This window comes from Barbus barbus (genome assembly GCF_936440315.1).
Source record: "Barbus barbus genome assembly, chromosome: 10".
Lineage (NCBI taxonomy): Eukaryota > Metazoa > Chordata > Actinopteri > Cypriniformes > Cyprinidae > Barbus > Barbus barbus.
Window position 1 is genome coordinate 9,684,781 of NC_136738.1, and position 24,247 is coordinate 9,709,027.

The 24,247-nt window shown below is 36.8% G+C and overlaps 1 protein-coding gene across 1 annotated transcript in view; it reads right to left on the bottom strand.

Annotated features, from left to right (window-relative positions):
* Window positions 1-24,247, bottom strand: part of LOC306876460 (kalirin-like) — a 244,973-nt gene that overhangs the window by 142,413 nt on the left and 78,313 nt on the right. Inside the window, exons 2-5 of the mRNA XM_079427634.1 lie at window positions 12,776-12,850; window positions 11,310-11,424; window positions 3,860-4,052; window positions 3,133-3,645 (exon numbers count right to left, since the gene is read on the bottom strand). Coding sequence (XP_079283760.1) covers window positions 3,133-3,645; window positions 3,860-4,052; window positions 11,310-11,424; window positions 12,776-12,850 — 896 coding nt within the window. The remainder of the gene's footprint in view (window positions 1-3,132; window positions 3,646-3,859; window positions 4,053-11,309; window positions 11,425-12,775; window positions 12,851-24,247) is intronic.

Here is a 24,247-nt window from a genome sequence, read left to right on the forward strand (position 1 = left end):
TGGCCTCCCGAGTCCCCTGACCCGCCCTGGCCTCCCGAGTCCCCTGACCCGCCCTGGCCTCCCGAGTCCCCTGACCCGCCCTGGCCTCCCGAGTCCCCTGACCCGCCCTGGCCTCCCGAGTCTCCAGATCCGCCCTGGCCTCCCGAGTCTCCAGATCCGCCCTGGCCTCCTGAGTCTCCTGACCCGCCATGGCCTCCCGAGTCCCCTGACCCGCCATGGCCCCTGGAACGGGCACCGCCCTGGAGGCCTCCAGAGCGCCCACCCCCCCTCCCCATTGGATGGTGTTAGGCGTGAGGACACGCCTTCCGGAGGGGGGCGTAATGTCAGTCCTTGTCTTGTGTTTCCCCTCCTCTCGTGTCTCTATTTGGCCATCCTCGTTCCTGTTGATTAGTTTAATTAGTAGTTCATGTGTGCCCAGCCCTGCGTTTGATTAGCCCTCACCTGTTTCTGTTCTTCCTCGTTGATTTCCCTGTGTTTATAAGCCCTGTGTTTCCTAGCCCCTGTGTCCGGTCTATCGTCAGTAATCGTCATTGATGTTCGTCTCTCCCCATGCTCCCTGTCTGTCTGCTGGATTCTAATAAAGAACCTTATTGGAACTTCCACGTCTCCGCACCTCCTTGTGTCCCGAGAGGGAACGTGACAATATTCAGTGTTCACGTTAAGTCTGACTATGTTTATATATGTTTATGTTTATATAGCCAGGGTTTACATGGTTAACCAGAAATACACACAAAGCACTCAAGGCATAATGTGAAGTATGAGTCTGACCTTGAGTGCCTGTTTGCTTTAAAATAATATGATACTATACAAAATACCAATGCTAAATAAATTGTACATCTTACATTTTCAAACCAGGCTCGTTACTTTACTTTTGGCGGATCACCATTCGATAACAAATCTATAATAGCCTACATCATGAATCGGTCATCATGTCTCTGCCAAAAGGTTTCTATCGGTTTCTATCAGAGTAACCAATGCAAGTGACTCGAGAATGGAGTGGATCAGAGAGGAAAAACTACTGACCTGTTCATGACTTCAAGTGCAGGTCAGTTTCATCTGTAAATAGGCTGTAGCTTTGTGTTTGTTTACAATGAAACATCTAGCAACTCGTAGCAGTAGCAGGTGATTAATAATAGTCGACTATTTTATTTACTACTGCAAGCTAAACTAAATTACTATCATCACTCCAAATACTGTATGATAAAGGACATCATTATTATCTATTATCAAGTTACAGTAGTAATTTAGCAGACAAATGTTTAAAAACATTGTTTTATAATACGTTTAGAGGAGAGGGAGCTCCGGCAGATAACAACACAACCCTTACAAAAATTCAAACCAAATACCATATTATAGTTAAACCATGGTAAACAAATTAACCATGGTTTTGCTACACTAACCATAGTATAAACCATGAAATGTGCAGTAAAACTATGGTTGTAAACTATAAATTAAAACAGATTGTAATCAATCTGACAAAAAAAAAAATATATTTTTACATTTTTATTTTATTTTACTGTACTAAACCATGGCTAATTTTGGTAAGAGAAAAACATGACTCATGATGATGCAATAACATACACAGTATTAGGATTTTTCTTGTATTTATTATTGTACTAATTTTGTCATGTAGGCAATTTAGAAAGTATATTTTCGTTAAATCTATGGTACTTAAATCACAACAACACATGGTCAATTTGATACTTTAAATTAAACTAAAATAAAGTTATGTTATTGTAAACAGAATACAACGAGGTGGTTGTTTTGCAACAAGGTGGAGACAGTTCTGTTCATAACAGTAGATGGCTGATGGGAAAAGTGACAGCTACAAGAAAATTAGTGAAAAAAGTAAACAGACAAAGTGAGATGTAGAGAGATATATTGGAAAATGAAGAGACTGAAAAGGAAAATGGAAGTGAAGGTGCAGTTCAATAGAGAACCTTTAATTCTTTTGCATGGCCCCAGCCTAAGTTTTTAAACCTTTTTTTTTTTTTTTTTTTGATTTGCCATACAAAAAAATAAAAAAATAAAATAGGGTTATCCGTGGTTTCAGAATTTGTTGTGGGTGTATGAGATGGCCTGGATGAGTGTGAGATTTCCTTGCCTGAAATTTTGTCCTAGACCTGCCCTGTTCTACTTCGTGGTTGTTCAGTCATGATACATTCATTAGCTAACAATATTAAATGTAATATTAAATATTAAATGTAAGTTATTTTGTATTAATGTGTCAATATGACATGAGGTTCAGTTACCAGCGTGACACTAAAACAGGTAGTAGTAATGGGTATTTTTTTATGCCTTTATTAGATAGGACAGTAGTAGAGAGCAGACAGGAAAACATTGGGTGGAGAGAGGGGCAAATTGGCGGGATTGCTTTCAGAGGTGGATGCCGTTTGGGAACGCAGTCATGTAAGACAGTTATACAGAAATACTTTGACGACAGACTTTGCTCAGGCATTTCAGAATGACCATAACAACATATAGTTCACGAGTTCACACTTACATATATTTAGCACGAGTAAGGTAATGCGTATTTGGCGAGTATAGTAATGCGTAGTTGGCGTGCTGTCCTGGGGAAGGGCTCAGGAATGGCACGAACCCAGAATACTCCCCATAGTGTGGTGAGAACTCTAGTGATACCTCTTGAGTGGAGAAGGGGTAGTGGATGCTGATTAACCGTCAAATGAATAGAGGTATGTCAGCTGTATTTATATCCGTGCGTTGATTAACTTGAGTGCGAACCTCCTGTGTTAATTAGGCTAAGTATCTGACGCGCACCTCCCGAACTTTGTTAATAAAACATCATATGCTGTGAACGAGACCAGTCCGCTGGTTAGTCAAGTTATCTCGTCTGATAGCACAAAGTCACATGACTTTTTTGATGCACATGGAGGAATTTATTCGGTAAATGTGTTTCCATCGTAGTTTTTGCGTGTTTTTTCTTATCAGATACAAATGTATCCAATTCAAATGTGCACATAAGTTTTTTATGCGCATTTTTTAAATTAAGCGTTATTTATACAATATTCCAAAATGCGCATAAAAATAAGTGCATGGAAATGTAGCTACTGAATAACGTACACTTGTTGTAATTTTGTTAACTCATACCAGGTTAAATCAGTGCTCACTTACCTTCTCTGCATCTTGTTCAAACAATCGGAGCTGGAAACACTGATCCAGCTTCAGTTTTCGTAGGTGCCACATCTGGTGCAGGTGCTGTCTGGTGCTGTGGAGTTTATCCAGCAGACTGGCGATCTTCGGAACCACACTCTGGAAGTCAGCACTTCCAGAAATACAGTTCCTCCCTGAGAAGCCATCACTGGAGCGGATACACTGCAAGAGTCTCTGGCCCTCGTGGTCCAGCTCTTCGACAGGAGCCTTCATCACCTTCTTCTTGAGCTGAGTGTGCTCATCGATGAGTCTCCGAGAGCCCTCCACATCCACCGGAAACTCTTTCTTAGCCAGCATCTCCTGCAGATCTTCCAGACGGGAGAGAAGGTGAACGGCGCTGGCCAGGAACTCCTCGAGAGCGACACGGAGCTCAATCCATTCCTCATGATTATATTCCAGAGATCCGTCAAAGTCCTCTGTTAACTGAGACGGGTCCACGAGTTTGGTCAATCCCTCCACAGATACCATGCTAGTCTGTCAGCGAGAAGGTAGAAACAGACATGTCAGTTTAGGGTGAAAGTAAGAACGGCCTGCCTGTTGTTTGATGTGAGCCATAAATGAATTATAACATGGAAACATGAAGACTGAAGGTTTCACAGCAAAATCAACACACAAACTATCTGGAGTATGTTCACTACAAGAGAGAGGATCAGAGGACTAGGCAGCTACTCAATAACAGCATTTTTACCTCAAAAGTGAACTTGGCACTACCAAAGTTGGTCTTCTGTTTCTGCCAGAAGTTGTCGGGTTTGATGATGAGAGCGACGCAGATCTCAGCTGGAAACGCTTCCTGCAGGGTCTTCAGTAATGGCTTGATCAGGTCCCACTTAGAGCCACGCATATCAATAATCACAGTGAAACCCCTCTTACACACATCCTCGCTGAAACAGACATGGAAACAGAGATTTACATAAATGTACCAGAAGGAATGCAACAAGTATGAAGTAATTGTTAGTCTACTAGACTACTAAATAAAATAAGCAAGTAAATTAATTATAAGTAAATAATTATAAATTATAAGTAAATAATTTTAACTAGGAAAATGCATATAAATTATTAATTATTATTATTATTATTATTATTACTACTACTACTACTACTACTATTAATATTATTACTATTGCAACAGCTGGACAAATCAGACACATTACTGTTTGTTATATTTAACAAAAAATGCAACACCTCATACCTAACAAGCCAACCATAAGATTCTGTGGGACCCTCTCCCGAATGCCAAACAACCCAAAAAGTGCAGAACAGGTCCCTGATTACCACAGTAACCAGATAACCTTTACATGAGTTACAGGAGTTACAACACAACTACATGAGTTTTGGTTCTGTCACTGCTTGCAAAACAAAGTCAATTTAACGAGCCAATCTTCCTGCATGCTCTAATGCTTTAGTACTGTAAGAAAGTTATTTTCTGTGGCCACGGAAATAACATTTCTTTGAGTCGATATGAAATTACACTGAATGTTTGCTGGACGAACAGGTTAGTTGATTGCAATAGTTAATTGTAATATTCTGCTACAGTTACTTCTGGCAGCTGATTTAAATAATTATAATTATTCAGGGGGAAATGTAATTATTTCCCCTTTGAGCCAATGTGCTACATTAGTATTCAAACTGTACAAAGCAGGTATTTGTATAGTGTATAGAATTTTCATAATTTATGGTTTCAAAGCCGCTTTACAGAGATGTATGTCTCAGTGTTTCAATGTCTTTATGCTCTTGTGAGCGGCTTTACAGAAAAAAAATAAAAAATCTTTACTGTCTTTGAGTCCCCAAAGAGCAAACCCAACGCAACTGTGACAAAAAAAAAAAGATCTGAAAAATACCTGTGACAGTGTGTTTAAGAAATCAAGGCGAATTAAATCATGACACAAAACACGAGGCCTATAAATCTCAAAAGTATGTGTACAATTTATTTTCTGAGGTGAATATCTCTGTTGTGAGGCAGTCAGTCACAAATAATGTATCGTAAATAATGTATGGTCCTATTGGCAGTGTGAAAAACAAGGCTTTTATTCAAATTCTGAATGGATTACAGACAAGAAAGGACACACAGTGCACACTTTATAATCACTAAAAAGTGATCATAACTGATGAAGCTCTCTTCATGCTGAATCTTCTCGTTACATCTTGTTTAATCTTTTTTGTTACATTGACTATGTTTACATGCACGCTCACAATGCAATTATAAAGCTGTATATACAATACTTAAATCAAACTAACTGGAATAAATTTAGGAACCATAACTGCATTAAACTAAGTGGTGTATGTCAATTTTGTAATGTTTGAGTGTCTGTAGTGTTTGCCGAATCTGTTTTGCCAATATTGTCATGAGCCAGGTTTCATTCCAGTTTTCTTTTCCTTTCTATTTCTTGCTCTGCTTCCTAGACTCAGCTGTTCGCGTTCACAATCAGTGCTCTCTTCACAACCAGCTCTCTCTCTATCTATTACCATCATCCTGTGTTTTGTAAAGAACAGTCCTGTCCTGTCCAGTCAAGTTGAGTCCTGTTGAGTGTCTGACCTTATCTCTGGCCAGTCTCCCAGTTGTCGGCGGCCGGTGGTCCGTTCGCCTCCGGGCGCAGCCCTTCCGACAATACAGTCTCCTGTGGAGGTCGCCGTTCGCCTCTCTGGCCGGGGCCGTTTGCCCTCTCGTTAAAGTCAAGTCTGTTTCTATGTTCCAGTTTGTTTCCTGAGTTATTTTCCTGTTCTGCGAATGCCTGATCCGGCTAGTGAGCAACAGACTGCCTGAGTTAGTTTCTGGACAATAAATGATCTGTTTTGACTTGCCTTTGCCTCTGGGTCCCTTTGTGGCATGACAAATATCAGATGGGGCCCCATGATTCCCTGGGGCCCTAAGTGGTTGATTACCTCACTTATTGGTTAAGTCCTACCCTGCTCATGTATATGTATAGTTTTTAGCCTTTTTAACATTTTTGGAACTGATTATGACATGATTATGAAAATTTTTAAATGGTCCTGACATCTTTTCAAATGCTACATTTTGTCTTCTATGAACTTCTTATACAACATGCTCAGAGTGTGGGCCACTTTTGATGAGTATGCCTGTCTGACTCATATTAAATGAGTCACTTGACCCAGAGAAAAGGACAATGATTGAGAGCAAGAGAGAGAGGGGTGAGCGTGTACATGAGTACTAGTGTGTCCTTCAGACCATAAAGTGCTGCACATTTGGCCACATTATTGCATTTAAGCCACTTTGGTTCTTGAATTTCCATATAAATGCTATCACTCAGAATCTCTTCTAACAAATATCATCTTGGAACACAACAGGGTGATTTGCTAAAACACCATTTAAAACGTTCCTGGAGAATTGTTCTCATCAGCTTAAGAGGAAACAGCATGGCTTCTATTTCTGGCTCATGCTTTTCAAGTAGTGCTCAGAGATTGGAAGATAAAAATAACTCACCAGTGCTTCAGTGACGGTAAAATTAACAACACACAGATTTCCGTATGCCTCAAAGAGGAAATAAAGATGACAGAAAGTTAGTAAAAACGCTGTGTGATTAGGAACTAAATAATGGCACATATAAGCCTATTTCATTTCCTGCCATTCTGAGGTCTGAGTGGGAATCAAGTCAAAAACAACAGCCGTAAATTCTAACATTTTACTCCTGCGGTGGGATGAACTACTACCAAAGCCACACTGTCAACTTTGTGTTGAAATTCAATAGCTGGACATAAACACTTAACACAGCCTTGAGTCTTCATCCCACACAAACTAACTCAAGAAAAACAAAGAACTTCACGTTCACCAAATGCCATCACAGACCTCTATTTTTCAGTCCCACTTTATCTTAAGTGGTCTTAACTACTATGTATTTACATCAAAAAATAAGTACAATGTACTTATTGTGTTGAAAAACACTTTTCACTTTTACTGCTATTGAGGTGGGATACAGGTAGGGTTAGGGACGGGTTTGGTGGTATGGGTTGGTTTAAGGGTGGGTTAAGGTGTAAGGGATGGGTCAACAGTGTAAGTATACATGTTAGCCTGGACAACAAAACCAGTCATAAGTAGCACAGCTATATTTGAAGCAATAGCCAACAATACTTTGTATGGGTCAAAATGATCAATTTTAATTTTTTGCCAAAAATCATTAGTATATTAAGTAAAGATCATATTCCAAGAAGATATTTTGTAAAGTTCCTACCATAAATATATAAAAACTAAAATTTTGAATATGCATTTCTCAGAACTTCATTTGGACAACTTTAAAGGCGATTTTCTCAATATTTAGTTTTTTCAGATTTTCAAACAGTTGTATCTCGGCCTAATAATGTCCTATCCTAACAAATACAAACCATACATCAGTGGAAAGCTTATTTATTAGCTTATTTCAGATGATGTATAAATCTCAATTTCAAAAAACTGATCATTATGACTGGTTTTGTGGTCCAAGGTCACATATGTAATTACAGAAACTAATTACAGAAGTAATTACATGCAGGCATTAAAAAAAAAAAAAAAAAAAATATATATATATATATATATATATATATACACATAAGTAGATCTACAAGTACAATGTAAAAACATGTATGTACACAATCGGTGCATTGTACCAAATGATTAATTTAAATGTAAGTACATAGTAGTTAAGGCCACCTAATATAAAGTGGGAACAATTCTAAAGCTATGACAATGCAAGAAAACAAAAAAACAACTTGTTTTATTTACGGAGAGACACACATGACATGTGGGAAAAAATTAGATATAGTGTCCTGCAGCTGTGACGTCAAACACAGAAGACTAATTCGCCACAAGTACCCTTGAGATTTTCCTATGGTCCCGAGCAATATAAGGTCTGTGGTAAACATAACTTGACAATAATTAGACGTTTTGTTGCACTACATAAACTGCCAACACTCACACCGGTGAAGTTACTACAAAAGTACATTTTTTAAATAAATGTAATACATTTAAATTTAAATGAAAATTTGTAATACATTTAAATTAAAGTTTAATTAAATTACATTATAAATTAAAAAAAAAAAAATTATATATAAAAACAAAACAACCTTCAAAATGTGTGTTTTCAGTATGAGCATGTGGAATTTATGTTGTGGAATAGGAGTGTCCAAACCTGTTCCTAAACCACTGTCCTGCAGAGTTTAACTCCAAACCTTATTTATACACACTTGAACCAGCTAATAAAGGGGTGGTGATGGCGCAGTGGATAAGACACATGCCTTTGGTGTGAGAGACCCGGGTTCGAATCCACTGTGAGACACCAATGTGTCCCTGAGCAAGACACTTAACTCCTAGTTGCTCCAGAGGCGTGCGACCTCTGACATATATAGCAATTGTAAGTCGCTTTGGATAAAAGCGTCAGCTAAATGAATAAATGTAAATGTCTTTAGATGCACTATAAAATTCCAGGAGAGAGTTTTGGAGATGGCTGGAGTTAAAATCTGTAGGACACTTGCCCTCCAGGAACAGGAATGGACACCCCTGTTGTAAAACAAAATGTCCAACTATCTTATAGAATTTGTTCCTGCAACTTAACAGTTTGTTCCCTCACTTTTGTTAAATCATGGCCTAATGGTTAGACTAACTTGCTTCTTTGTAAATCATGGCCATGTTTAAACCAAAGTTCAACATATCTACGATTCACCTAAATCGATGGGAACAAATTAGCACAAAGTAAGTTGGCCATGATTTAACCAAAATGGTGAAACAAATGAATAAAATGTGACCATAAATGAATGTTTTGGAAACAAATTGTTAATTCACTGCCATTATATCTTATTTTTCTTCTGAATGTGATGATTTCTACACCAAACTTTCTCGGTGTTGAGGGTTTTTGTGATTTTATTTATCAATCACATTTGGTGTTAAATTCAAATCCAGCTTAGCCACTAATAAACCCGCTGTTCCAAACCCATATAATTTTGTTTTATTTGGAACTTGTAAAGCACAAGATGGATACTTTTATGATGCTTTTTTTGTCCTTTTGGAGCTTTGAAGTATGCCTTTAGACCAACATTCTTTAAAACATCTCTTTTTGTGGGATCGACATGATGGTGAGCAAACGATGACAGAATACTCATTTTAAGGTGAACATGAACGCAGACAAGAATCAAAAGAGCGTGTCACAAACACTATATCATATGTCAGCGCAGGAAGCACAGGTCATGAATCATAGCCTGAAGGGGGGTTAGCAAGCTGACTCAATAACATTGATTTTCCCTCTTCACCAAACCAGCAGCCTGCACTGCTTTACGCTGATCCATCCGACCTGATGATTCAAGCGCTGCTCCCGAGTGGAAATCGAACTGGGCTGGGTTCTGTGTCTACTGTGATATTTATACTTCCATAATAGACGTGGATGACTTCTTCTTCTTTGCTAATGAGGATATCTTTCGGTTGACAGAATGGAAGGTCCGGTTAATGCAAAGGGTGGAGGAACAATGCTTTGGAAACACGTCAGGCAGACCCTCCTTCGACTTCGAGACACTTAACCACATCACATCATGATACAGGGTAACTGATACCTCTCAGAGAACCAGCATCGCTCCTTTCAATTCATCTACATGAAGCTGAAAGCTGTTTTGCGTTAAAGAGCAGCTAAAGGGGACAGAAGCTCAGATGCCTGTGGGCACCGACACATCAAAACACTGATGAATCATGGCTTGTGGGAAAGGCTTAAAGAGATGGGGTTCTCCCTCCCTTCTGTTTCTTTCTCTTTCTCCTAATTAAACTCGCATTAAGTCCATCTTTGTTCACTGCTTAGCTCACAGGCTTTGATGCTGACATCTGAGGGCAATGACAGCATTGATCAGTGGCCCAGTGAAGTCAGCTGCGTTTATAACAACAGCCCGAAACACACAACACACTGACAGAAATGAAAGCAACACTGGCACAATACCAGACCAGACAATTTAATGCAAAGGATCCAGTTTATCTAAATATTCTACCAGGATATTTCAAATAATGTTAACAGGCATACACCCAAGTAACACACTTTTACAACAGAGCACAGCAGTAAGGCTGCAGAAGACAAGAGCTCACTATTTTTCAGTTTATTCAGGGGTCAAACACCTTTAGATCAATGAACTGCCATGTCTTTTCCAGTGATTTGTGAATCATTTTAAAGAGATAAAAGCTAACTTTCAGCCAGCTTACTAACTAAATAGACAAAATTCCTCTGAAATCTATGACTTCTCAAGAATTTAAGGTTGTCACTATTATTTAAAGGCTGCAATTTAAATAATTTAAAAGAGACAAGCAAATAAATAAAAAAAGTTCCAGCAAATGACTACTGCTAAGTAAAATAAATAAATAACCTTTGAAATGCATGACTTTTAACAAGAATACATTTGATGAAATTATTAGGCTGTCCATATTATTTACAGACTGCAATTTAGATCATTTTAAGTAGACTGCCATGACAAAAAAAAAAAAAAAAGTTTCATCCAATGAACTATTCTGAACTAAGCATTTTTAGAAAGAAAGAAAGAAAGAAAGAAAGAAAGAAAGAAAGAAAGAAAGAAAGAAAGAAAGAAATAATGAATGAATGAATGTCTTTGAAATCCATTACTTCAAAAACTTTAAAGTTTTATGGTTTAAATTATTAGGTTGTCCATATATTTTTAGGCTACAATGTATATGCATTTACATAAGAACCTGCAAATACTGTACAGATTCATTTTTAAAAGTACACTAGATAATATGACCACTTAAAACCTGCATGTATAATAGTTGATTATAGAATAAGTTGAAAATACGTTTCAGATTTAGACATCCCAGCAATTATTCAGCTTCCAATTTTACAACTTCTCACTGTGGGAATGTAAATGCTTGTTCTTGAATAATTCTCTCAGTGAGAAGCTTAGAGAACAAAACCACAGTAAGGCAGAGTATATTCAAATTCCTTTTCTGTGAATATTTTACACTGTGATCCTTTAATAAGATACATAAAGCAGACTAATATTGTACTATGCCATATGATTCTTGTAATGCAATAGCTGAGACTCTCTGCCCTGAAAACAGCCCAGGAGGGCAGAGCAGAGACCCGTTTATGCAGAATAAAGACACATTTACATCCACAATGCTCAAGTCTGCTCTGCAGTTTGTTTGATCCACACATTAACATTAAGCTCACCTGGGTACAGTGGACAGGTACGTTACGAGACGTCTAAGGTCTTCCTGTTTTATTCGGTCATGGTTACTCCTGGCAGGAAAGATCAGGATGGGGCCACCTCTCTTATCACGACCTCCTGCAAAAAAAAAAAAAAAAAAGGAAATAGTTTAAGATATGCAATTTTATTCGGTGTTTTGGAAGTACAAACTATGAATCACTGTATTATTTATTGTTAAACATAGTAAAAGGACATTCCCAGAAGTCCCTGAGTGACTAATTACATATATTTAAATTTAAATAGTTCTTATTTTTGTCATCATAAAGATACAGATATGAGATGGAATGAAAAATTATAATTCAACACGTTTGTGTTCTCTCGTTCTCTTCCCCTGAGAAACTTTGCATTCACTTGCAAGACTTTTGCTTTACTCTGAGAAACTTTGGGTACACTTTTGCAAAGGAAATAATATGAGCAAATACTATCTGTACATTTGACAGTAAATTAACATTATATCACTTATATGGTTATAAGTTATACAGGCATCATTATGCCATCCTGTAATACTGAAAACATTTTCACCATACTTTTTTATGGTTAATTTCTAGCCACCACGACTGCCATTTTTTTTTACCATAAATAATTTAGCAGTTTGCATACTAGCTCTATTTTGGCCTAAATAAGTTTTAGAAAGTAGCATCATAAGTGTTATCTATGGCAAACGTTACTACATCCCTATTACTATTGCTCATATTTAGGCTTACTAAACGTTTATACCTAACTCTGTGTGCTACAGGGGGGGGGGGGGGGGGGGGGGGGCTAGAGAACAAGATCTATGATAAAAATATATGCAAGTGAAAGGAAGGAAGAAGGCAAAAAACAGGTAGAGATTGTGCTGAATCATTCCTGATTTGTCCCTAAATAAAGCATCCTGAACACCTTGATTTTGGTATTGATTTCATTCATACACATGTAGGTGAGAGAGAGCACAAAACTCACTATGGCATTTTCACATCACTAAGCATTCAAATTCTATTGTAGACGGACAGACAGTGATTGTATAAAAGGAATTTGATGGCTGCTGTATCCCACATCTCACAAGATTAACTAGCACACAAATAACCGTGCCTCAAATCCAATATTTTGACTTCTGCACTGCATGCTTGAACAAGCTCACTAAATTCAGCCAGCTGTTAACATGTGAAACAGCCGCAGGTTAAAATCTGTGAAATTGAGAACACCCGTCTACACCCAACCTGAGAGACAGATGTTTCAAAGAAGTGAGGAGAGTCCCATCACATCAGTGTCAGGAAAAGATCATTACAGATCTGGATGTACTGTAGCTGGATGTACCACCAACACCAGAGTCAAATGAGAAAGACTCAGTGTCAAACATCAGTCATTTTCAAAAGAGCAAATAATGAAATGAATGAAAATTTGATGTTTTTTGTCACTCACACACAAAAAATCTCACAGATCTCACACTCACCTGATACAAACGCTATTTTTTCTCTCAGCACAGGAAGGACATCAGACGCTTTAATTCCTTCACTTCTGAAAGACCCTGAGAATGAAAGAGGAGAAAAGGTGATGTTATTTTCATTTATAATCTCATTATCACTCATTACATTTACACAGTATTAAACATCCTAGTGAAAAATAAATCTACTAAAATGTATTTGAAATACATTTAATTTGTATAGATGTAGTAGTATACTGGCCTACAGAGATATTTACATGCATGTATTAATGTAATTGCACACACTCCTCTGCAGGTCAACTTTCGGCGTAACCTACACTCAGTATGTTTTTATCCTCACTTCCTTCACCCTCTCAGTTTTCAGCACTGGACACAAACAGTGCTACTGACACTCTCTGATCCACTCTAACATCTTGCTTAGACAACTTTTGTCCCCTTTCATCCAGAACAGCACGCACTTCCCTCACCACAAACTGATGATAACTTCATAATGACAAATACATACTCTCTCTCCTCCTTCTCTCCACTCTCGGAGATGGACGTTTCCAAACTTATCGTTTCCAATCATCCTACTACCTGTCCACTTGATCCTATCCCCACTCACCTCCTTCAGGCCATTTCTTCTTCAGTCATACCTGTGCTTACTCACATTATCAACACCTCTCTTCAGACTGGTAGATTTCCCAAAGCATTTAAGCAGGCTCGGGTAACCCCACTGCTTAAGAAACCCTCTCTAAATCCAGCACATTTAGAAAACTACAGACCAGTATCTCTTCTTCCATTCACTGAAACGACACTTGAGCGAATTGTGTTCAACCAACTCTCTATGTTTCTTGCACAGAAAAACCTCCAGGACAACAACCAATCTGGCTTCAAAAGCCACTCAACTGAGACTGCCCTGCTCTCGGTTACTAAGAGCAGCTTCCAAATCCTCAGTAATCATCTTGCTGGATCTGTCTGCTGCTTTTGACACAGTTAACCAGATCCTCCTGTCTGCCCTCATAAAGATGGGCATCTCAGGAACCGCACTCCAGTGGTTCAAGTCTTACCTCTCAGGTAGGTCTTTCAGGGTGTCTTGGAGGGGTGAGGTTTCTAAGTCACAGCTACTGGGGTGCTACAGGGGCTCCTCAAGGCCTACAAGACAACATCTGGCATTGCACCAATATACTGTACCTAAACTCGCTAGTTCAAACGTATGCTCCCTCCAGAAGCTTGAGTTCTGCAAGTGAACGACACCTTGTGGTGCCATCCCAAAGAGGCACAAAATCACTCTCACGGACCTTTTCCTGGACTGTGCCCAGCTGGTGGAAGGACCTCCCTATCTCAATTCGAACGGCTGAGTCTTTGGCCATTTTCAAAAAAAAAAAAGTCTAAAAACACATATTTTTCGCCAGCATCTGACGAACTAATACTAGCACTTGCCTATTCTAATCTTTTCTATAAAAAAAAAAAAAAACCTAGCTATGTCTACTGTGCTAGACTAACTGAGACTTGTCACAGCACTTGTATACTGTTGCTCTATCGTTGGTCTGATTGCTTCTATTGTTCTCCTCATTTGTAAGTCGCTTTGGATAAAAGCATCTGCTAAATTATTAAATGAAAATGTAAATGTAAATGTACTTGAGAAAAATACCCTGCAATTGCACTTTTGGTATACTAAACTTGTATACTGCTAAACTGCAACAACTAATTTTGTACTTAATGCACTTTAATTGTGCGGAAGTAGTGCTGAAGTCCAACTAAATACATACTGAAGTATATTTGATTGTGATAAAGTGAAACTATTGCAATTATACTTCAGGTACACTTTAAACATCTTGCATTTAAAGAATGATATTATTCAAAGATCATACAATCCTCATCAAACACATTTTAGGCTTAATATTAAAAATGTGCATTGTGCACAAGTAAAAATGTGTCAAATAAAGCACAAGTAAAATAAAGTTTAATTAGTTTTTTATATCATTAAGTCTCAAACAATATTTCAGTAAACATGTTAATACATTTGAACTATACTTAGTATAGTATACTACAACAAAAATCATTTTTGAAAAATACTTTATATTAAAAATCTATATATATTAACCAACTTTCTATTAATGCAATGCAGTGAATGACAACCACTGGTGGCCTCCCAGTGGTTTACATCATGGTCAAATTAGTATTATGTGATTTAGAATAAAACAGAAGAAAACATTATCAATATATTATCAAACAAAATAAAAATAAAAAAGCATTACAATGAAATTGAACAAGCTCAGTGCCTATTTAATGCTTCCAGGTCTTTCTTTCTTTTTTTTTTTTTTTTTTTCTTTTTATTAATTGGAATGTGTGCAGAGGATTGTGGGTGATTGGATGACACCAATGGTACGCTTGATGCACCCTTAAAATATGCACAATTATAAATGCTAAACAGGATCCTTCAAACTGAGAAGGCCTTCATTGGTGGCTGATTATGTAGCAGATGTGTGACTCTACTAGGATGCAGCCTTCTGACTGACAAGCACCCATATCCTGTAGTATAATATATATAGCTTTGATTCTGGATGTTGATTGGTCAAAACAGTGTTCCAGCCATGCAAAAATAAAAAATATAGTAACGCCTATGATGTGAAACACTTAATAATAGGCCATGTTTAATAGCTGTGTTTCACTTAATATTCAATGAATATTCACTTAATAAGTCAATTAAAGCAATTATAAAATATACAACAATCAGTGGTCTTTTTTCCCTCTAAGGGGTTTTGGGAGACCTCCATTAGGTGTTCTGGGCTATGAAAACACAACCCAGCGCAATAAAATGCTCCACTGGGTCTACAGTACACTCCTTTTACACACACATCTTCCTTCCTGTCCACGGCTATCTCCTTATCTCTATTCATCATGACCAAACCCCTCTCTCTTTCAGTCTGGACTTTTTAATCTTACTATCATAAAGCAGCAGTCCTCAGAGAGAGATGATAAGAGCCATCATAAACACTCAGGATGAAGCCATCTGAAGCGAGGTGTCTCCTCAGTACTACACTCCTCCCTGAGGACTCTCTGCTTCACAGGAGCAGATCGATGCTGCTGATTCTTCACATTAAAGACACGCTGGCGACTCTGCTAATGAACGACTACATTACAGAGGTTCAGAGAGGAACATGATAATGTAAGAGCTACTTCAGCAGTCCGGCTGATTATGCATCAGATTGAAGGCAGATGTAGTTCAGCAGATGATTAGAGACATCCTAACATGGATAATTAAGCTTGACCAAAGATTTGGTACTTGCTACAGCTAGTAAGCAGCAGTTTGTGTTTATAATTAATGGTGAGTAGCATTCTCATTTAAAATAGGCTCACTGGAAAAAAAATATTCCGCTACATATAATTTTTATAAAACTCCAAAAACATATCTATCACTGCACTTTCAAAACTGAAATGAATACTAGTGGCAGTAAAACACACAAAATATCAATACAAAGGTAGGTTATTGATTAACAAAGACTTACAGTTCTTTGCACAATGTTATGTTATGACCTCAAAAGACTTTTACTATAGTGCATGATTTGCAAACTAAAACATACTGTATTGACATTTGCGTCACATGGATATGGGTTGCTTTTCTGACTTAGTAAACTTGCTCGGTAACTCACCTGGTACAGCACTGCACAATGTGGAGTGCCCAGGTTCGAATGACGATAAAATAATTTACAAGACTTGTAGAAGCAAGCTAAAATAGCATGGTCGCTTCAGCAAATGCATTTGTATCTTAAATTTGCTTTTGTTAACAATTAGGTTAGTTTAGGTGGTATGTTAGTTTCAAATCCAAATGACTATTAACATTTTTAGCTCAATTCACTGGACATTAAATTTCCTAATTACATAGTCTAACAACCAAAATAATGAAATGCTGTTGCATTTATCCTTTTCAGATGCAACAAATTCATGAGCAACAAAATGTGTAAGAAGCAACATAATATAATTTTCAATTAAAAATAAGAAAACCCCTGTAAATTTTAAATGTGTATGTTTTCTAAATATTTTTTTTTCTCTCAGGTTTTTAAAGTCGGACTAATAGACAGACTAAAAAACACAAAACCCCAATTTTTACACTTTATTATTTTGGGGCTATTTTGCTTTTTTTTTTATGCAGTTTTTTTTTTTTTGGTGAAAAAAAAAATCACAAAAAAACTGCATTAAAAAAAAGCAAAATAACCCCCTTTTTTAAATGTACGTGACAGTTACAGTTTGAAATGTTTACTTTGCTGCATACTGCTTCATGCACTACTTTAGTACATGGCTCCTAACTGCTGAAAATGCTTGTTAAATCAGGTGGGAGTCATTAGGAAAGAAATCTGTACTCTCTCTATCTCTAACAGGGTGAGTGGTGTTTGAGAGGTGGAACGAAAGAGTAAATGAGAAAATGAGGAGAAACACAGGAGGCACAGAGTGAGGGATGGACTGAGAGATGAGGAGCTGTAATGGGGCAGAAATGAGGGATTGGATTACAGAAAGACTAAAGCATAGCCCCATTAAAATGAGAGACAGCATCAGATCAAAGAGTGGCCCGTCTGTCTGCACTCAGTTCACTCAAACACCTGCATTAGTGCTCAAACTGTCTGTCCTCCTTTGGGGCGACTGGAGAATTTATGAAGGGCAGAGGGGAAGTGCACTTTCCTGTACCTCTCTCTCTCTCTCTAGATATCTAGAGCAAGACATTGATATTTCATCAATCGAGTCTTCATTAGTATGAATGTTTTGAGGAACATCAATAGCCTCTTTTGCGTTTCTTCTCACTTGCTCTTTGCGTTTCTCACCTCATTCTATGGTGTTAATGAAGCTCCCAGTTTGCCACATACTGTATACTGTATTCATTTTTCTGTTCTATACAGTATGTACAAGTCTAACATAACTTAAGCGCTGTTGACAACATGTTTTTTTTTGTGTGTGTGTGGTAAAATGTCCATTATCACAAAAAATAACTTTGACCTATCCTTATTTTTATCATCTTTACAGTAACACACTTACATTGAAAGTCTATGGGTCCAGCACAATAAAGGACTTTAAAAGCAGAAACATGATATTTTGGCTAAATTATTTAGTAAAAATGTGTTATTTGAGCTTTAAATTTGCCTAAATTGCCCTTTTGAGGTGAGGAGACCTTTCAAGTATACTAACATAATTCCTGTGGTTGGATTTTTCTCTGTGTAAGTGAAAAAGTGTAATATGATCACAACATTGCCGTTGAAATATTATACAACTTTTAGATAACTTTGGCTGTATTTTTCCAAATCATATTCAGCCTTTATGTGCTGATTGACATTATATGACAAATGTTGTCAGTAAAGCTTAACTTACATTAAAGTTATTAATTCCCGTTGGGAGGTCAGATGCATTTTATTGAATCATTTTCCCCCATGCGCCTGCATGGCATTTTAAATGCATTTTAGTATTTATTCAAGTATGTTTTCAAGACCATGTCCTATTTTCACCCACCTCACAGTTTTACCTCTAAACCATACCCTCCATTGCATTCAAGCAATTCACAAACAGTTTATGAATAGTTTCAACAGATTTGGGTTAAAAAGGCTTAAAAACAACCAAATCGGATGTCCTTGTGATCACCACCACAATATGACACAAGCCACTTCAGCATCTCATCTGTTTCACTCTATCAAGCATCACATCTTTGCCAAGAATAAATAATTCATTGTTTCAATCATACCAATCACTTTTGCTCGTCAACAAATACAACAATTCAACAAATATTTGACAAGTAAAAGAGTTGATTTGTCCTTTCGGTAGTTCTTCCTGACATCCCTAGCATTTAAAGCCTCTTCATTCCCTTTTCACTATGGTCTTCGATAGACTGAAAAATAAATCGGAAGTATAATTAAATTAGTTGAAAGTGTACTCAGAGAAGTTTAATGCAGTATCCTACTGCGTGCAATAGCTCAGCCCCTGTAAAGAATGTCTAAGATTTCTTTATATAAAAAGTGAATGGGACATCATTGGGCTTTGTGTCTTGAATAGAGCCTCATTTTCATCTATTTAACACACAGCATAGTTTTATCCTTTGTTAAGAGACAGCTGGCAAGTGGTGAATCAATGTTAGTATGTTGCATCAAGCATTTACTGTCATCAATGTTTTCAGCATCTTGAATGTGTATCGGGAGGAAAGAGCATTTCTTCAGGGTCGTCTACAGAACTGAAAGCAGCAGCAATTAAATAAGTCACAAAATAAACTACAGTTTGCAGAAGATTTTATGCTCAACATTATGAACAGACTGCAGCTCTGAAGGATTTTAATAATGACGCTAAAAAATAATTTGGAGACGAAACAATTTTTACTCAGAAATTGCAAATTTCATAATAAATATCAAAGAAATGGCAGTATATTAACATTTTGAAGTATATAGACTTAAAAGCACTAGTATTTTCATAATACCTGATGTTAAAATACACACACATTGACATGGGATTTTTTTTTGTGCACCAGTAGCATGTATCAATTATTTCCTAGTGGTAGCAAGTCTCCAAATTTCCATTTACAGCAGCGTAAGCAGATCTTGTGTGCTCACTGACAAACCAACTCCAAAATTTGTCCTCACTAGAATCTAGTTATTTGTTACTATGAGATAGTGAGCCAAGAAACTTCTAACAGACACTCACATAAAACAATACAGCAATCTGCCCAAACCCCCACCTCCGGTTGTCAAGGACACCGTCACCCCCAGCAACACATGTACAAAGAAATCAGGTCAAGCCCATCCCACTGAAAGAAGCTTTGGCCTGCTTTCTCCAGCATGACTCTAGTACAGCTGAAACATTTATTACAAGACAGACCAGAATTACAATACACACTAGTGTTGCTTTCGTCAACGAAAATTGTGACTAAATATCGTCGTCAACTAATCTTTATCACGTGACGAAAACGAGACGAGGCTCAACGTAAATGCTGGTCATGTGACGATCACGATAATTAAATATATAATGCAATATTGTTGACGAATAACAATGAGACTAAATGTGTTTTGCAAAATAAAAACTATGCTAAAATGTCTCTTCGTTTCTGTTGACTAAAACGAGACGAAGCAAAATGTTATAACGTTATTTCGTCTCATTTAGTCGCGTTATTATTATTATTATTTTGCAGTATTTCTGTTTCCTGTGTCACTTCTGGAGCTGCATCAGGTTGACTTTCAATGACAGCCCGCCCCCTGAGTCCAGCTACGTGCCCAGTGCTACCCCCAGCGTTAGACCGCCCCTTTAATCAGGCATTTCTAAGGTATGAACATGAAAGTAAATGAAAAGAAAATGACAGCTGCAGTCATCGACGCCTACACCAGATCTTGTTGACGATCTACTAAAATCGTCTTTTTCAAGGCGCTCTTTTGCACACAAAAGAGAATAATTGAGAAAGGAAGACCTACACCCAAAGTGAATTCGCTAACAAAGGCCAGCAAAGGTTTTATGCACCATTTCAACGATTGCAACTATGAGTGCTATCAGTGGCTAGCACCGAGCACAAGTTATTTTATTGGCTGTGTTTACTTACAAATCCGAGTTTAGTGGCATGGAATGACAGACCCATGGACTTTATTTACAAGTGACAGGTGAGTGCTTTATAATTTTATGAGTATTGTATCATGCACATTGTTATGGAGGTGTAGGTGGTGTGTTGATAATACTGTGGTGTGGTGTGTGGATGTCCAGAGTTTGTACAGTTTTGCTGCTTTGGGCGCGTCATCATTTTAGAGTGACATGAATGTGCATAGTGACCCGTGTATTGGCGGATTACATTTACTGACCATGTAGGGAAATTTACTCTGCATTTAACCCACCCCAATCCAGCCTACTATTAAAATAGTTGATCAGCCGTCATTGTTTGTTGAGAGCCTGTGTGCAGCATAATATGTGCATTATATGCATATAGCTGTGTTAGCTGTAACAGATATGTGTAAGATGTTTACAGTTGAAGTTGAAGTTGAGCTTTATTGTCATTCCGCTACATGTGGGGACATACAGTTGAACGAAATAGGACCACGGTGCTAACTTACATAAATACAGACATACAACAATGAAGTAAAAAAACACTATAAACCTATACACAACTAACCTTGCTTACTGAAGGCCCTGACTAAAACCCCACGGTATGCCACTGCTACTAGGTACTTATACTATATTGACTGGGTTAAATAGAATTACTACAAAGAGACTAAAATGCAATTTTCATTGACTAAAACTAGACTAAATGTCATCCGTTTTCGTCAAGTAAAACTAGACGAAAATAGTCATGGATAATTCTGACTAAAATAAGACTAAAATGCTCAGACTTTTAGTTGACTGAAACTTGACTAGACTAAAAAGAGTATGAACGTGACTAAAACTAATAAAAACTAAAATGACAGCTTGACACAAAGACTAGACTAAAACTAAAATTAAAACAGGCTGCCAAAAACAACACTAATACACACACATTTAAAAACTGATATCTTCAGAGCAATCTCTGCATATAGTAATGTAGGTATGCTGATCAGATGCTTTGTATCTCTCCCTGGGGAGAAAAGCAAAAATGAGGACCACGTAATCCATAAAACAGAATCCAGAGATTGGATTTAACAAAACACAAATCCCATTTAAACGGATCTCCATATCGACTCAGTAAATCAAGCTGTTGGGGACACATGGGGTCCCTGTTCTGTACTTGATGTCTGAAATATGCCTGCACGGCTCAGTGCACATCTATTAGGTCACTGACAAATATGTTTGCTAATGTTCTGTAATGGACGAGATTATGGATCAAGATGTCCCATGGCATAAATCTTTTAGACATTACAAACAAACAGAGAGTATGTAGATCATTCTTGTGAGAAAAAAAACAACAAAAAAACAGGGACGTGACAATATTTCTTCGTCCCCAAGGCACCTTTCTGCGGTCCCAAACATTTCACTTGACAAAACAAATCATTCATACTTTCCACCATGAAAAAGAAGTGCACCTAATTGTACTGAATGTGCTGGTCACACTTTATTTTAAGGAAAATTAACAAACCATGAACTATGATTTTTGCCTCAATAAACTCCAAATTTGCTACTTATTAATAATTAGTTTAATAAGTATAATAATAATTAGTAATAGTTCTTAATTATTAATTAAATTAATAATTATTATTAATTATAATAATTAGTATACTAGTAAGTTTAGGTATTGGGTAGTATTAGGGATGTAGAATATGGTCATGCAGAATATGTGCTTTATAAGTACTAATAAATAGCCAATATGTTAATGATGGGCATGCTAATAAGCAACTAGTTAAAAGGGAGAATTGGTCCCTATACTAAAATGTTACCAATGTGCTATTGTCATGTACATCAAATCTTAAACATTGATTTAAAAAATACTGTTTTTTTTTTCCAGAAAATATAATATTAATAAAAGGCCACGTAAGTGTACTTTAAAATGTATACTTTCATGTTTCTTAACACACTTAAGTAGACTTAAAAAACTAAATTGTGAACGTTTTACTTTTAAGTACATTTAAATCATTAAAGAAGCAAACTTATTTTGATTTGTTGACTAACATACTAAAGTACTTTATTGTTTTAACCATATGTGTGTTGTTCAATGTTGCATTTAAACATTGAATTAAAACATCATTACAAATGTGTAATTACAAAAAAATTAAATACAAGTTTCAATATTTTTCAACATTTGGCAATATACTTTAACCATATTTCAAAGACTATAATAATGAGATTGCATATAAAATTGTACTTAAGTCCTACTTTCATTATTTTCATACTAAGAACTTTGAGCCAGCAAAAGAGAGATTTCGGTTCTTGTACTGAAGGAAGATGAATATAAATCAAAGCTCGCAACAAGATTAATCACAGATTGTTGCATTTTCTGTGGAAGAGAAGGCAACACACCTTGATAGTGTTTTTGGTGTTTGTCAGTGTGTTGTTGCTATAATGTGAGATTGTTGTTAGTGTGCTGCTGTGCAGTTTCCAGTGTGTTCTGGATGGTTGCTAGGTTGTTTTTGAAAGTTGCTTAATGCCCAACTCAGAAGAGCCCACTCTAAAATCTGTTATATTCTGGTTTCTAAATATGACTCAGGTCCCACTTTCAGTACAAATCTATCAGATTTTTTCAGATTATCTTGCATATGACAAAAAAAAAAAAGTAAACTATATTTAGAAAAGCAACAGTATACGACTCATCAATAAACCGTATGATCTGAAGAGTCATTCATGACTTAAAGTGGTTTAATACTTAGGGTTAGCGGTTAGTTGAAATCCCTAACCATAGCAATAGCAATAATAATGCTTGCCTTAGAAAACATCACAAATTAAAGGCATGATTACACCCAAAATAAATCAGGAAAAGATTATCCTCAGACCTACACACACACACACACACACACAATTGAAAGAGAGCTTGCCACTTTTAACTCATAACTGACTCCTGCTATCTAACAATCTACAAACGATGCAAATACACACACACAAACATACATCCTTTAAATGCCTGGAGCTGCACCATATGCATGTCAGCAACAGTTATCACACCATCTCTCATTCAACCTTCACCCTTTCATTACATTGCTTGTTTTTCTCTCTGACAGTTTTCCAACCAAAACCTCATGACATTCCCTTGCCGTCACATGCAAAAACACTGAAAAATCTATGAAGTATTGATGGAGAATGCATGTCACACAGCTAATTAGAAGCTGAGAGGAGAATCAATGTGCCACCAGGACCGCCAATATGACCCGCAGCGACCAAACCTCACTAATGTCAAAAAACAACACAACAAACCCAATACACCAGCATTACAAACATTATACATACAAGAAGTCACACCACATCACACCCACATGAATAAACTAAACCAGCCAAGAGACTACATTATATGCATTTAATGTATATTTTGTTCACAGTGTTTCAACTGTTTTTGAGTTAAGATACTATTTTAATAAAAGCACATTTGAGCTTTTGCCATAATAAGTAACACACAACAGAAAAATTTCTTCATAAAGCTGAAAAAAGCCTGTAAATCTACATTTCAGATTTTACATTAAAGATTTGCCATTGCGTTGTGAGGCCCACTGTGTATTCTGAGGCATAAAAATCTTTCTACTTACAGTATATTGCTTCTTAAAAATACAACTCTTGCAACACTTTCAAAAATCATTACAATATAATCATTACATTATAATCATTGTTTAAGCTTCTATTGTGAACATAATCTACAAGACATAAAATTGTTGTGTTCCCATTTGAAGGAAAAAGAGAAAAGAATAAAAAAATATTGAGTCAAATTAATATTATGTAAATAAATAATCTGTCAATTTTCTGTCAGATGTATTGGAATTTATATATTATACATATATATACATATAACTTTAATACATAATTTAAATCTGTCATTCATCTTCTGTAATAATGTGGATCATGCATGTGAACAGGTATAATTCAATCACCCAACTAAACACA